This window comes from Montipora capricornis, chromosome 7, assembly GCF_036669925.1.
Source record: "Montipora capricornis isolate CH-2021 chromosome 7, ASM3666992v2, whole genome shotgun sequence".
Lineage (NCBI taxonomy): Eukaryota > Metazoa > Cnidaria > Anthozoa > Scleractinia > Acroporidae > Montipora > Montipora capricornis.
This window is the reverse complement of record NC_090889.1, coordinates 15020140-15035426: the sequence shown is the minus strand read 5'-3', so window position 1 is coordinate 15035426 and position 15287 is coordinate 15020140. Positions and strand designations below refer to the sequence as shown.

At 37.6% G+C, this 15287-nt stretch overlaps 1 protein-coding gene across 1 annotated transcript in view; it reads right to left on the bottom strand.

The window, feature by feature from the left end:
- The window catches only part of LOC138055695 (trichohyalin-like), a 72848-nt gene that overhangs the window by 8101 nt on the left and 49460 nt on the right, over positions 1 to 15287 (bottom strand). The window contains exons 30-41 of the mRNA XM_068901577.1: positions 15158 to 15242; positions 13955 to 14011; positions 13703 to 13822; positions 12840 to 12886; positions 11500 to 11599; positions 10661 to 10708; positions 10267 to 10392; positions 9073 to 9135; positions 8387 to 8452; positions 7706 to 7855; positions 7274 to 7300; positions 1268 to 1387 (exon numbers count right to left, since the gene is read on the bottom strand). Of these exons, the coding sequence (XP_068757678.1) occupies positions 1268 to 1387; positions 7274 to 7300; positions 7706 to 7855; positions 8387 to 8452; positions 9073 to 9135; positions 10267 to 10392; positions 10661 to 10708; positions 11500 to 11599; positions 12840 to 12886; positions 13703 to 13822; positions 13955 to 14011; positions 15158 to 15242 (1009 nt within the window). The remainder of the gene's footprint in view (positions 1 to 1267; positions 1388 to 7273; positions 7301 to 7705; positions 7856 to 8386; positions 8453 to 9072; positions 9136 to 10266; positions 10393 to 10660; positions 10709 to 11499; positions 11600 to 12839; positions 12887 to 13702; positions 13823 to 13954; positions 14012 to 15157; positions 15243 to 15287) is intronic.

Here is a 15287-nt window from a genome sequence, read left to right as displayed (position 1 = left end):
AGTGATTGTAGATCGAAAGTGAATTCGAACAACAAGGAAGCAACCAAATCTTCACCAAAGATAACAGGGAAGGAATGAAAAGATAACTCAACAGCGACACACGAAACTAAATGAACCAAAACGTTAAGAATTTACAATTATACATCACCTGGTTTTTAAATATAGGCACAGTGTCACGTTTTTGAAAACGGACTTTTTTTCGATCCGGTCCTCGGCAGAGAAACAAAATGACATTGTCGTCGACATTTTCAGGTATTTTGCGCGTTTTTTTGGATGAAGCGGACATTCTTAAATGGTTCGTTTCTGATTGTTTGGTTTAGCCAAGAGTTCGTAACAGTTCTGTACAGCTTAGCATTGATGAAGTCCTCTCTATGCAGTTTCCAAAATGAAATACTTCGCTATCGCGTCCAAAAATGTTGTAAAACATTTTGGTTTAAAAAAGAAAAACATCCCCAGGCGATGATGTTAATTATGAGGGCAACAAGCGAGTTTATTGGTTTTGAATTAGATAAGAAGCAATTAAATTGCATAATGAATATGGTGAGACCTTTATTATAAAACCGCATTGAAAATTTTAAACTAGTTAATGAGGATGCGTTGAAAACAGAAAACAACTTTATACTTAGTTCGCAAAAAGTTTGTTCGAATAGTGGAATCTTTCCAGTATGTAAGTCTAGCAAGTCATTTGAAAATTCTCGATAATGAATTTTAATCTTCGTTTACTAAAAAAAAGTTAATCAACATGCATACATGTAAATCAAAACTGAAGCATTTCGAAGCATCATCGCGATTTTAAATAATGCGTTTTATAATTTATGCAGTACTGATACGATTCTTCCAGTTTCAAAAATCGATTAAACTCTGGAGTCACGCAAAGTGCACTATTACAAAACCTAAAAGAAGAAAAAAACATTTAAAAAGGAACTGCATCAAAAGATACCAAGTTCCGAATTAGTGACATAATTTTCGCTGCTTACATGAAGTCACAGCTGCTTTGTAAGTGTCAGAATAGGCATTTCCGAGTTCATGTCTGCCTCCTCTTCAAAGCGAGTCTAAGTGCGAAGTTTTGTGATGGACATTAGTTCTAATTTACTCATAAATGAAAACTAATTTTCATAAGAAAACCTTCGCACTTAGAATCGCTTTGAAAAGGAGGCAGACATGAACACTCGGAAATGGCCTATAAATACACTGGAAATTGACTTCTATTCAAAAACAAAATACTTAGAAGAACATAAAAACAAACAAACCACAAACAAACAACAACCTCGTTTGATTCCTTGACTTCTTTTAACAATAAACCACACTTCGCCTCCTCCTCTCTTAGTGTAACTTCTATCTGAGCTTTTTCAACTTTGAGTTTTGTCACCATTTGTTCCAGCTGCGCCTAGATAAAAGAAACAAAGGCCACTAAAAATAAAGAACTTTTCGATCGAGTCTTCAGCTTGATCGGGTCTTAAGAATAATGTCTTAATTGCTTTCTTTTGCAATGCAACGCTTGGTGATTGGCTGACAAATCTCGTCATAGCTTCTCAGCCTATCAGACGCAAAAGCAACATGCACTAATTGTGATTGGCTTGCTGGCATTTTACCGCGCTCAGCGCAGGCTGCATGCACGTGCTTTGTGATGTGATTGTTTTTCTTAAAGGTTCCAGCTGCTTTGACAGATCATGGTAAAAAGTTTTACGTCATGCGATCGAAAACCTCAACATACATGCAAGATTATCTCAAAGTAGAGCTACCACACGACAAACATGACAACAATGGTTAATAATGATTACATGACCAATTTAACAATGCATGGTTGCAGTCGCATTAGGGAGTTAAACACTAGTGTTAAATCGAGTTCTATTGTTGAATGTTCCCCCAGGGATTCAAAACACCAGAGAGTTGACACTAGATTAGTATCAACACTAGTGTTACACTATGTTTTTCTACGTGTGACCGCAAACAATATCTTAAACAGGGTGCGTTCGATTGACCGTATTCCGGAATAGGAATGTATGGAATACACGTTAGAAATCCTTCATTTTTACGGAGATTCAAATTAAAATTGTCAAAAACCTGCTAAAATGCTATTTTAAACATATCTTTACTATCCTTGTTGCTTCAAAACGCCAAACAAACTGTTTTAAATCATCACTCTGTGTATTCTTATTCCGGAATAGTGTCAATCGAAAAGAACCCACACTCAGTGAACGGTTACACTAGGTTGCAAAATTATCATGCAAATGTTTTCTTTCTTCCTCTTCTTCTTCTTCTTCTTCTTCTTCTTTTCCAATGGAAAAACAAGGTTACTGATCACTTGAGTGAAAACACTCTTTACAGCAACCATTACACGTCATAATTATTCAAACCGGTTACAGACGCTTCCACTGGAAAAAGATCGAACAGCTTTGATTGAAAACATTATGTTCAATATTTAAAGTTCAATTCAAATTTAAGTACATGCATGTATTTTATGACAACATAAATAGTATTTAAAATAGCACTTAAGTATTTTATACGTATTATTTGCTATATATGGTATTAATTATAACTTTAAGTGTTTTATCTATTAGTATATTTTTAATTACCTTTACCCAGTAGTTAGTGTAAACTTTATTTTACTTTTGTGACCCCAATTAGCACGTATCGTGCTAGATATAATTCGACACGTTAATAAAGCTGTTGTTGTTGGAAAGAGTCCTTATTAAAACGAAAATAAGGTACTATAAGTTCCAAGCAGATTTGCGACTAGTTGTGACAAAACCGAACTGCATCATAATTTTCTGGTCAAAGATGGAGGTAAATTATTTTAGCAATATGTTAAAAATGAACATCCTAATTACTACTCATGCGCGCAACCTTGCCTCTTTTGGCAAATTGGTGAGTACATCAAAAGTACTCTTGCAATAACTTTGGATCTTCCTTGACAAAGACACTTGACAGGAGTGGCGAAACGTCGAGTCTTTTACATTGTAACTTTTTAACCTACGTCCCGTGAGCTTTGGCATCGCAAAACATAAATTCGCGTTCTTGTAATCACTTCGCGACTATTCATTTAAAAACATGACAATGGCGTGGCAGTCCCTCAAGAATACCACCGATGACTCACACTTAATTTAGAAAAAAGAAAATTTATCTCCAACCGCTGGCGTCCTCCATAAAACCTAATATTTGGTTATTTCACGTTGTAGTTTTGCTGACGACGGCAAAAATGTACAAAAAAAAAAAAACGCACGTGCAGGGTGTGCAAAGCTATTGATTCTTCCCACTAAATATGCAAATTTGTGACGTTCTCGTTGCCGTCGCCGTTGTCGTTGCTAAAGCTCTCTAATTACACGACGTTACGAATTACAGTTAGAAATTGTGACAGCATTAAAGATTTTAAGAAGGGTTAACAGATATGTAATTTAAAATCATTTTACTTGACTTATAAAACTCATCAACAATTCATGATGGGAAAACAAAAGAAATGTTTTATTACTCAATATCTGTATATCTGATACAGATTTCTTTTCTTTTCATACATAAACGTTTCTTTCAATGCATGTCTTGGATGACCAAAAATACCTAGTGTACATAAGTCATATGCAATATTCGTGTCGCCTCGAGTTTGTGAATGAGATACAGATCTGACGCGAATATTGTATCAAAGTTAATGCATGCATGGAGATGGCTACGAAACTCGACAAGTTCCTGTTTATGTCTTTGTCCACATTTCTGGCCCTTGGCCATGAACAGAACACATCTCTTTTCGAGAAGATAACCAATCAAATCCTTCGATTAAATTATGCGCAACTAATTTGCGAACCCGTGGGAAGCGAAAACAAAATATCGTGTTGGGTCACGGTCAATTCAACATCATTCTCGCTTTTGTAGGTTTTAAAGGGACTACTAAAACAAGAATACAACTTTAAAATACTGAATACAATGCTTACCATTACAATTGTTCGAACTTTTTCTAACGGAAGCGTTTGTATCCGAAAAAAACATATTTTAAAAACGCCTGTTTTGGTTTTCAAATTTCCCGGGCGCGGCCATTTTAAATAACTGGACGTGTAATTGTTGCTCTGTAGACCTTATTCATAAATGGCGGTCAATTTATAATTCTTTTGTCAAAGTGCAAATTAGCCTACCAAGCCTCGATACCATACAGTGAATTGAAAAGAATTCTTGCTCTAAAATGAGGCTTGGTAGGCTAATTTGCACGTGGACAAAAGAATTATAAATGTGACCGCCATTTATGAATAAGGTCTATTGTTTAAAAACAAAAGCTGTTTGTGTGAAAACAATAGAGTGTTTGTGTACCCAACTAATCCTTCAGTTCCTACGGCCTGCTCCCGTCTGACCTTGTAGCTCAGTCGGTAGAGCAGCGGCGATCTAACCCGAAGGTCGTGGGTTTCATTCCCACCCTGGTCAGAGTTTTTCTCTGTCCTTGTGTGGGCCATTTCCATTAGTAGGGCTAACGCTCACATGGTTCATATGGGGTACAAAACTAGCACTTCACATTACAATCTAATCAGTTAATCCTCCGGGAATTGAGCTCTATTATCATGCAGACGTTTCCTTTCTTCTCGTTCTTTTCTTCAATGGAAAAACAAGGTTACTGATCACTTGAGTGAAAACACTCTTTACAGCAAGCATTACACGTCACAATTATCCAAAATGGCAGCGCCCGGGAAATTTGACAACCAAAACAAACGTTTTTGAATTTGTCTATTTCGGATAAAGAGGCTTCCATTGGAAAAAGATCGAACAGTTTTGATTGAAAACATTATGTTCAATATTTAAAGTTAAATTCTTGTTTTAGTGGAGGTTCCCCTTAAGATTTCATAACCAGCCCCTCGTTTAACTATGATTGTATATATGTAATTTTATTGTGGAATTTTCGATTTCGGTTTTGGGTTCTGATTTTGAGCACGGGCACGTTCTCACGAGTATTATTTTAAGCTCTATTTTGTCTACGTGGAAAAAAGTACTACTTACTTACGTATTGGACATCTAATTGTACAGAGTATAACCGTAGTTATAGTGCTCCAATTAAGAAACCAAAAAAAAAAAGAAAAATGGAACAACTCAAGTAGTTTACTACGGTGTCACCTTCATCGCTATCCATGCAATCGCTGACTCGGAGCTGTAAAATTTTCCTCTTCCTTGATGATGTCGTTGGTCGGTGAAAGGTAGGAATAACGTTTTCAACTGCAGCTCAACGCCTTACTCGAACAATTTATTCTGTTAGCTACTGAGCTCAAGCAATGACTACAGCAACGTGACAAAAACGTCACCGCAAAATATATAGCCGCGTTTATTGGAATCCGTTCTCGACTATTTTTTTACGAAAAAGAAGGATTTTTGGCCCAAGAATGAAACAGGTGTGAATGGCGCTTAAGTTAAGAGAGAGAATGAAAAACATAATTCCTTCCTGGAGTTTCGCCACAAACTATATTAGACAGATCTGGCACGATCGCGTTTACGGGAAAAAGGAAGACTGCTTCTTGAAGCAAAAACATGAAAATTCTCTCATTCTAACCTTTCTTCCTCTTTTGAGAAGTTACGCTTAATACCTGTAGCCAACTGGCAAGAAATGATTTTATAACAAACAAGTTTCTTCCATTCTTGGCAAAACACAAATTTTAGGGAAGACGTTCACCGTTTGAAGTAGACGCGATGCCAACTAGGTCTATTTCACGTTGCTGCTCAAGGAAATGTATTAAAATTAAAACGCACGTTTGGAGCGCGTAAAACTATTGGTTTTTTTTTGTGCTCGTTCATGATCAATATCCATTTTTGTAGCGTTTCATCTCCCTATAGATTGCCTCAGCGCTTACCAAATTGTTCAGATTCATTTTCTTGATATTACCAGTCCCTGATTTTCATTCACCACAAAATCCTCGTTTTAACAAACACGGTCCTTCCGTCCAAGAGTTCTTATCCGACAATAAATGATTTCTTTTATGCAAGGATGAAGCTCTTAAATGAAAGCCGTATTACTCATTAACGATTGTTAATAGACCTTTACGTGTTGATAATAGGATTTTCTAGAAATCTGAATTGAAGGGCAATTGTGCAAACAGAAACCTTTACTATAAACACCTCGAAATGGCCCGTAAATGGAATGGATTTAAGCTATTTGAGATCAATTTACGACAAAGATAACACCGCCTTGCTTTCTTAAATTAAAATAAATGTCAACGGTTTTGAAACTAATCAACAACAATTAAATGGCATTATATGAAGCAAAAAACGAAGAGAGAAAGAAACAACGTAAGTTTAACGCGTTTTTTTTATCTGCCTGTCATTTTCCCGACACTGGAGAAGATTCCGGCCTTTGAAAACAAGTCCTCCGTTTTCCGCTCTCTAATTGCAGTTGACTCTTTCAGCTGCCGTGGAGCAATCAATCTAACATCGATTCATTTATATTTATGACAGTCCTTGTTATGAAAACACCATTTTCATGCTGGAAAATTTCGAGAAACTGAAATGAAAACCCGGAGTAAGATCCTTAATTAACATTTCTTTCATTAATCTAACAACTCCTATGCCAGAGAACGATAACAGTAGCGAAAAATACACAAACAACCGAGAATCCATTACTCGTTGGAAATTAAAAAAAAAAAAAAAGGAAGACGGATATGAAAATAAAATGATCGCTGTAGGCTAACAAGAATTGTCCAATTACCATGTTACATTTATCCTCCAAAAAGAGCTTGGAAGACTGATTAAACCCGCTCGAAGATAACTGCATTTTACAAATAAGAAACTAAAGTTAAAAATATTTCACAAGAAACAAGTTGCGTAAAAAAAAAATCAAAAATCAAATGTCCTCGATCAATGACTCATATAACGTCGTAAGCATAACAAGAACTCTTTACTATAAATTTGTGATTTTGGTTAACCAAACCTCCTAAAAAGTAATTTATTTTTTATTTCCTCAGGGAAACTTGCTGTCAATTATACTTATTTGAGAAAAAAGTTTGACTGAAATGCATTGATTTTAGTTGAATTCGTGTTCTATCACTTATGTTGATTACAGAAAAACGTAACAATGACGCCAAGTCCGCCAACGTAAACAAAGAAATTTGGTCATGGTGGTGAATGCAGTTCATGTTGTGTGACGAAAACCTGACAAGAGCGTGACATCATAAGGCAGCACGTCACGCAGCAACCACGTACGTGATTCTCGAAAGCAGCAATGTGATTTAGCCTCCCAAAACGCTTTTTCTGTTTACAAATTAAGAAATTATGGTTATGTTTTATCATTTTTACTTGTGTCTTAAAGAGTAGTTACCAGATCATTGGCATCCTCTCCGTGAGACTACGAAAAAGGAACATTATCTGTTAGTTCACTTTAAGAGAAAAGTTTAAAATATCAGCTATATTGTTAACCGACCGCACATTTTAAAAATTCTCTTAGAGAGAAATCTTTTTTTTTTGTTAAGAATTGTTAACAAATGACAAAACGTTTACATTAATCCTTTCAAAATCAGCTTGCAATATACCAGAACAACCAAAGAGCTAGCTGGCAAATAATTTGTGGTTTGGTGATCATCACCTGTTAATGTAGAGGTTGAGATGTAAACATTATAATTGCCAGATTTTTGTCTTTGATTTTTAAAGCTTTATTTGTAACGTCCCTTGAATTTAGTGGATAGTACTGTAGAATGGCGCGCATAAATCTGAAAAACATAATGATCGTGTGTAATGTTCCCCGTGTACTTACCAGGGATCTGGTGACGGATTCTACGTCCGCGCTTCTTGAAACCAATCGTTCAGTGGTCTCCCCTTGCACTCTTTTAGTGTGTTCCAATTCCTCCTCGAGTTTCATGGCGCTTGCGGTCACTTCTCCCCGTGTAGCTTCTACTGTAGCTACCTGCAAAGACAAGACGAAATATACTGAAATGCCGCAAATGTTTTCTTGGGAAAAAGAAAATTCATTTCAGGTTTGAGAAAAGAAACTTAATCAAGTCTCAATTTACAAGTATTGTAGGTGTGAAACTTGTTTGAATGCACAAAAGAATTTGCTGCTAAACCTAGCTTGGATGAAATTTCTAATACTAAAACTCGTTTTTTCTTTTTTCTCTGTTCATGCATGGGACATGATATAAGCAAGTATTCACTACAATTAAGCACTACTTTGTTGGAAGAGTAACTTTAGGTTCAGAGTCTAAGGGCGCGTTCGATTGACCCTATTCCGGAATAAGAATGCGTGGAGTGATGATTAAAACGGTAAGTTTGGCACGTTTTGAAGCAGCAAGAATAATAAAAATAAGTTTAAAACAGCATTTTAGCAGATGTTTGACAATTTTAATGTGAATTCCCGTAAAAACGAAGGATTTCTAACTTATATTCCATGTATTCCTATTCCGGAATACGGTCAATCGAACGCGCCCTAACTACGTACCGTATTTTCTAAATTAATCAACTGGTTTCTCAATCGAGATCGCTCGTCTTCCAGCTCTTCGCGAAGCTAATAAAAAGAAAAGAAAAGTTAATTTCGCATTCTCAAAATAAACCTAAACCATCAAACTGTAAAAGACTCTACAGAGAATAAAGCTCCCATTTTTGCCAGCGGAAAACGATTGGAAATTAGCGGGGAAATAGCACCTCAAAACTGTCAAATTTTGCGAAGAATGTCACGGGGCAACAGAGAAATGGCCGTCGCACTTATCTGGATAATTTAAAGCAATTGTCTCTTATAGAAACCTAAATAAATTCAGCTGGCTCCAACAGGATTCGAACCCACGACCTCTGCGATGTCGGTGCAATGCTCTACTAGCTGAGAGTTGGGAACAGGTCAAATTTGTTGGGCTCATGTGTTCCCGCGACTTGATATATACATACATTTTTGACATACGTTTCTTGGTCAAAAATTGAGCCACTTTCATATTTCTGCGAATTCGCAACAGATTTTTCTTCAAACTTCAAAAGTACACTATATAAAGTTTAATTAATCTACATTTGAAATCGTGCGAGACACATCGAAAGAAGTTAAAAGTGTTTCCCGCGCTTTTAAGCTTTGCGGCGGACGCGTGTATTCCCTTTGCGCTACGATAGGCTCATCGATTGTGTGCGCCAAAAACAACCTACCTTAATTTGCATCTCTAGGGATGTTTCCGATTGTACAAGTTTCTTCGATGTCTCGTTTAACTCCTAGAGCAAATCACAAAGAATAAATTCAACGAAAAGTCCGAACTGACAAAACGTAAATTGTTAAACCATTAAACTGCCTATCACCTCAAACACTTTTCCGCTGCATCAATTCTCTGGCCGCCATGTACAAAACAGTTTTGTTTGCTGTCTTCTTACAAAACGTCGGAAAACCAGCTTTAATGTAAGGTACGATCGAGCAAGGAAAGAGAAGACTTGGTTTAATAAAAAGGTTTGACGTCACATTTGTACAGTTCTTCGAGGAGGACGATGCAAAGCAGTGTGTGACGTCATCCCGGTATCGAACCCACTCCTCTTTTTTTATACATCAAACTATGGACAGTTTTTCTAACTTTCAAATTATATAAAGAAGTGGTATTGCAGGGAGAAGATTATAAAAAACAACTTGATATGTTAGGAACAAAGGTTACAAAAAAAAATTTGAAACGGAAAATTCTGTTGAGATTATTGGCACTTTAAATGAAGGCTTAAGCGCACAGACAAACTTCATGCCATTGAAGTTTTCCATCTAGCTGTCTTGTGGTCGTTTACTCCAGCGTTAACGTTAACGTTAGCGTTAACGTTATTTTTCGAGTTGATGAGGGTAAATGCAGCTGTTTATCTTTACTTGAGCACTTAAGTTTGGGGGACACTTTGTGACGTTAATTGTCTGTATTCCCAGACACGAGTGAATTGAAGTTGGGGAGAAGACCAAGGGGACATTTCGTGATGCTTATTCAAATCGTTGTGCATCCAATTACGAGCCCCTGCCGTGACGTCATTTGCAAAACGCGCGTTTTTGAGACGCGGACGGCAACTGGAAGAGAACATTTCGAGTGCAAAGACAGTGGTGTCTCCTAGACTTTAATACTAATCATCTCTAATGGAGAAAAGATACTTAGCAATGTGAATGTGTTTGTGTGAAGACAACTTTTAAGGGCAAACAACTCACTTCCGGTTGCCGTCCGCGTCTCAAAAACGCGCGTGCTTAAGCTCCCTAAAGAAAAAGGTACGGAGTTGACGGCTTTGTGGTATGGCCGAAAGTGATTACGTCATTTGGGCACCCTGTCTGCCTTATAGTATTCCACCTTGCAACATTTTGCAAAATCAGTTCAAACAAAACGAAAACAAAACCTGTTGCAAGTCTCTAATTTGAGCTTTCTGTTGAGCACTCTTCTCTTTTCCTTTGTCAATGTCAGATTTCAGTTTGTTGACTGTGTCCAAAAGAGTTTCTTCTTTGGCCAGCATAACTTGTTTGCTCTGTTTAGAGAAAACAACAACAACAACAATAACACGTTGCATAATGTACACGTTGTACAATGTATTTTTTTGGCCTGGGATTTTTGGCCGATTGAAGAGAAACTAAAACCCCTTTTTCCATTAGAAGCGCTTTAGGCGTCAGAGAAACGGGAATAAAACACGTAGATAGTAGTCAGTTCACGACACAAGATGGCGGTTGGAATTGAACGCCCCAGAAAAAAATGAAAAAAACAAACAAACAACAGACAAACAGAACGAGTAAAAGTACCTTCTCGAAATCAGCTCTGGAAGAAGCAAGCATGGAGTTCAATTTCTCCTGCAGACCAAAAGAAATGTTTAGTATATGCACCTCAAAGACCGTATAGGGAAGGTATCTGTTTACAAACATTACTTTTGTAAACCACAGGAACAAAAGATCCTTTGTGAATGAAACTCTGGTTGGTACATTAATGAATTAATGACAATAGGTGATGTCAACGATATCTTCCCTATATCGGATCACAGTTAATATATGGAGATGGTTATGAAACTCGACATGTTTCTTTGTTTTATGTTTTTGTTTGCTGTTTTGGCCCTGCATAACGATGCCCAAACCATACCCTTTTTCTAAATGACAGACCATCGACAAATGATTGTGCATGGGCACATGGACACATGGACACTGTCAAGTCAAAATGAAGTACTTAACCATAAATGCGTGTGTGAAGGCCTAAGTTAAAACTCAAGTTATTTTTCTTTGCATCTCATTAAAGTCGGAGATTTAAAACGATTCAAGCAAGAGATAAGTGAATTGAAAACCATCCTTCCGAGAGACTTGCGGTTTCTTGGGCTGCGCCAGGCACTCCAAACATGTCAATCATGTGTTTACACATTTGTGTGCAATTCGTTTTAAAGTAATTTAAAAAATTACTTGACTTGAGATTTTCCTAAGTTTACTTACGATCTAGTGTAAAGACTACCAGTACTGTTCTCGCTTTTGAAGTTTCCAGAGTTTCATGACTAGTCAATCTATATGAACTATGATCAGATATAAATACCATCCACGCACGCCCACTCAATAACTTATAATTACTGACAGTATCGGAGAACGACAGGTTAAATCCTCACCTCTGATCTTAAAGAAGCTTCCTCTTGCTTTCTTAGCTTCTCGTTGCTTTCCTCTAGTCGACGTTGAAGCGACTCACAGTCCCTGTGAAGACTGGAAATTCTAAAAGAGAGAAAGAAAAAAAAAAAAAAAAACCAAAACACAGCGTTACTTACAAATAAGTAGTTAAGCACGAGGCGCTTTTCAGCCAAGGTCGGAATTCAGAACCGAACATTTCGCATGTCAGGACAATAGAGGTTTTGCGAGGCAGCCATGTTGCATGGCAGGAACAATAGATTATTTTTCCTATGGGAACAAATGTTCTTTCTAATGCAAAACATCTTCATTGTTCCTGCCATGCAACATGGCTGCCGTGCAAAACCTTAAGGCCCAAGTTCACCCAAAAGACATTGCGCGCTGCGATGAATTGAGCACAGACGGAAAATCGGAAAATCACCGGCGAATACCCAATCAAAACACTGGAACTATTTCAAAACAACAGCACAAGCGCGCAATGTCTGTCGGGTCAACAAGGGCCTTTAAACTCTCAATAAAAGAAAAATTTCAACTTTAGTAATTGCATTTCTAGCGTTTTGGTTGGTTTGCTGAATCACGTTTATAAGCTCATATTCGATATAATGGTACCAAGTGTCACCAAGCAGAGGAATCTGCATCGGGAAGCGAAATTTTCAAGAACTTAAACGATTAAAAGTTATTGAAAAGTAATAAAACAACAATTGTTCCTTTTGCGCTTGTTAGCTCATGGAATAATTGTTTATGAGTTGAGCTATTCGATGTGGGTTGGAGGAATCTTATTCCATATTCTCGCATCCGTTTTGACCTTACTTCGCACAACTTGACCCAAGTCCAGCAAGATGCCTACTTATTCAAAGTTCAGATAATGACACCGCGTACATGCGGGAGATCGTAAGTTCGACTCCGGCCGGACCAACACTCAGGGTCTTAAAATAACTGAGGAGGAAGTGCTGTCTTTGTAATTACATCCGCAAATGGTTAGACTTTCAAGTCTTCTGAGATAAGGACTTTAAAACGTAGGGCCCGTCGCACAAATATCTTTCATGTTCATAAGTTCCTTGTGGGACGTTAAAGAAACCCACACACTATTCGAGGAGAGCAGGGCATGAAGTTTCCGGTGTTGTGGCTGTCCTTCGTGAGTGTATGGGTGGGTGGGTATAGCAGGTCCTTATCATTGAATAGCATCAAAGCAGTAAAATGAAATGTTGATGTTTTGATGAGGAGAGAAACACAGACAATGAAATACCTGACGCGCCAACCCTGAAATACGAATCAGTGCAGCCAGAAGCAATACAACTAGCTATCATTTTGTATCTGTTTCACTTACTTGAGTTCAGAGCTTTCTAATTTCGCAGTGAGTCTTGATTTTTGCTCCTAGAAAAGAAAAAAAGAGAGATGCCAGGCTACGTTGACGAGATAACATAATTTCCCCCCTCCATAAACCAATAAAAACTATTATCAAAGATAACAACCTATGTAAAATTTCATCAAAACCTACTCCTAAATAAATAAGAATAAATAAATAAATGAAAGCAAATTAAAAGAGCTAAGTTTCCGACAAAAGGCTGCAAAGCATGTGCTTGATCATTCTTGCGACTAACCAGAAAGAAATATAAATTGCTAGGAGTCTGTTACTTCTGACTGACAATAGAGAGAAACCGCCTTTCTCTGCCGTTTCTCTCGATTGTGTGACAAACACGATTGACAATTTAAGCCCGCCCCTCGACTGAGATAGAAGTAAATGCTAGCAGTCGAAAAAAGTAAGGTTACGGCGCCTTTCATAACTATATGATCTCTGAAGCCAAGGTTTTCACTTTTTACTGCTGCCCATTTTGATTGCAGTGACAGTTGACAGGCTGTTAAACAGAGAAACCGACAAAGTGAAATCAGCCAATCACAACGCTGGATGTATCCATGAACCCATTTTGCAAAAGTGATTGACAGCAGTAAGAAACAAAAGTCCATTGCAAGAATGTTTGCAGTAAACGTATCCTTAAATATCTAAATCGTTATAATTAATAGGCCCTTCACGTCGATTTCATTTGAACCTTGTTTCCAAAGCGAGTTCTAACTAAGTTTTTTTTTCTTTAATAACCTTTAAGAAGATCGTGACGTCACAATTGGATTTGAGGCGAAACAGCTCAGTCAACGAATGTTCTATTTTGTGTCTACAACTTCTTTTTTCAGTACCTTCTCCTGACGAATATTTTCTTGCAGTCGTTCAAACTGGGACTTGTGATGATCCGTGTCTCGTTGTACTTGGTTAAGCTGACTACCGCGTTCATTCAGCATAACATTTACTGTTTGTAGCTGGAAAAGAGAGCACAAATTAGACAGAAAAGCTTAAAGGATAACATTCACTTTCTCACGCAGATTTAATAAGAGATCTCGCGTCTTTCTCATAAAGATTATAGACTTAATAAACATTCAATCAATATTTACCTCAATATCAAGATTGCTTGCTTTATTTTCTGTCGTCTCTAACTTCACCATTAAGGCCTAAGATAAGAGAAACGAAAAAGGTTACAAACTTGGACTTACAGAGACATGAATCCCTTTTCACTGGCCTACCATTCGAAAGCGACACCGCTGGACAAACGACACGGTTGAACCTGCCGTTATACCTAGTTCTACACGGCCAAATATATGCGTAGTTGACCGCTCCCTGTAAGGGCTTTCGAGGACTGTTAAGAAACCCACCTGGCCGGAGACAAGCCAGACTGAGAATTTGTACCAGGGACTCCAACGATCAAATTCAACAAATGGTCAGAACGGGTTTGGGATCATCTCAAGGAAAGAGCCCTAACCACTGAGCCACACTCAGCTTTACATTCCACTTACCGTACGAAAAAAGAACAACGGAATAGAGAATTCTAACCGATAAGGTAAGTCTTTAGCCTGCGAAATACGTCTGCGTTCGCAGGCTACTAAGTCTTAAGCTGTGTTCACATTCAAAGTTGATTATGATCAATTGTAGTATAATTCAATTTTCAATTTTATTCAATTATGGTTCTGGTCACATCTGCGAAAATTCATATGAAATCGGAAGGGTAACCTTGCAGTGCGAGACAAAATGTTGCCGTATCGCGCTGCTGCCACAATTGGGGGGCTTAAGCACGCGCGTTTTTTAGCTTGTCTTCACACAACCACATTTACATTACTAAGTATCTTTTCGCCATTATAGATGATTAATAGAAAAGTCTGGGAGATGCCACTGCCCTGGTACGCACAATGTTCACTTCTGGTTGCCGTCCGCGTCTCAAAAACGCGCGTGCTTAAGCTCCCAATTTATTATCACCATGCTTGAGGCGAGAAGAGAAGCAAGGTTACCTTCCGAGAATAGAAGAAGACAAATCCAAATCTTCTCTCCACGTGTTTGCCATTCTGTTCAATTACGCACTGTAATTACTTCAAACAACCCATTGAGAATGTTTGAAATAATTAATATCCAATTAAGATTAATCACGTATTGTAATTAGTTGATGTGAACCCAGTCCAAACTTAAATGGATTGTAATTCGATCATTATCTAGGCCTAATGTGAACAGAACTTTAGTCTCCACTCAAAGAATCATTTTGACGTTTACTGTATTACTGATTTTTACACAGTTACGATGATTACGTCTTTAACGAAAGATCACTTAACCTTGTTTGCTTCCTTCAGTGACGCAGTTTCCTTCTCGAGTCTCAGCTTTGCTTGGTAAAGCTCGTCGCGTAAATTCTGTGCTTGTCTGCGAAATTAAAAAAATCGTTTCAACACATAACATCCCAAATCA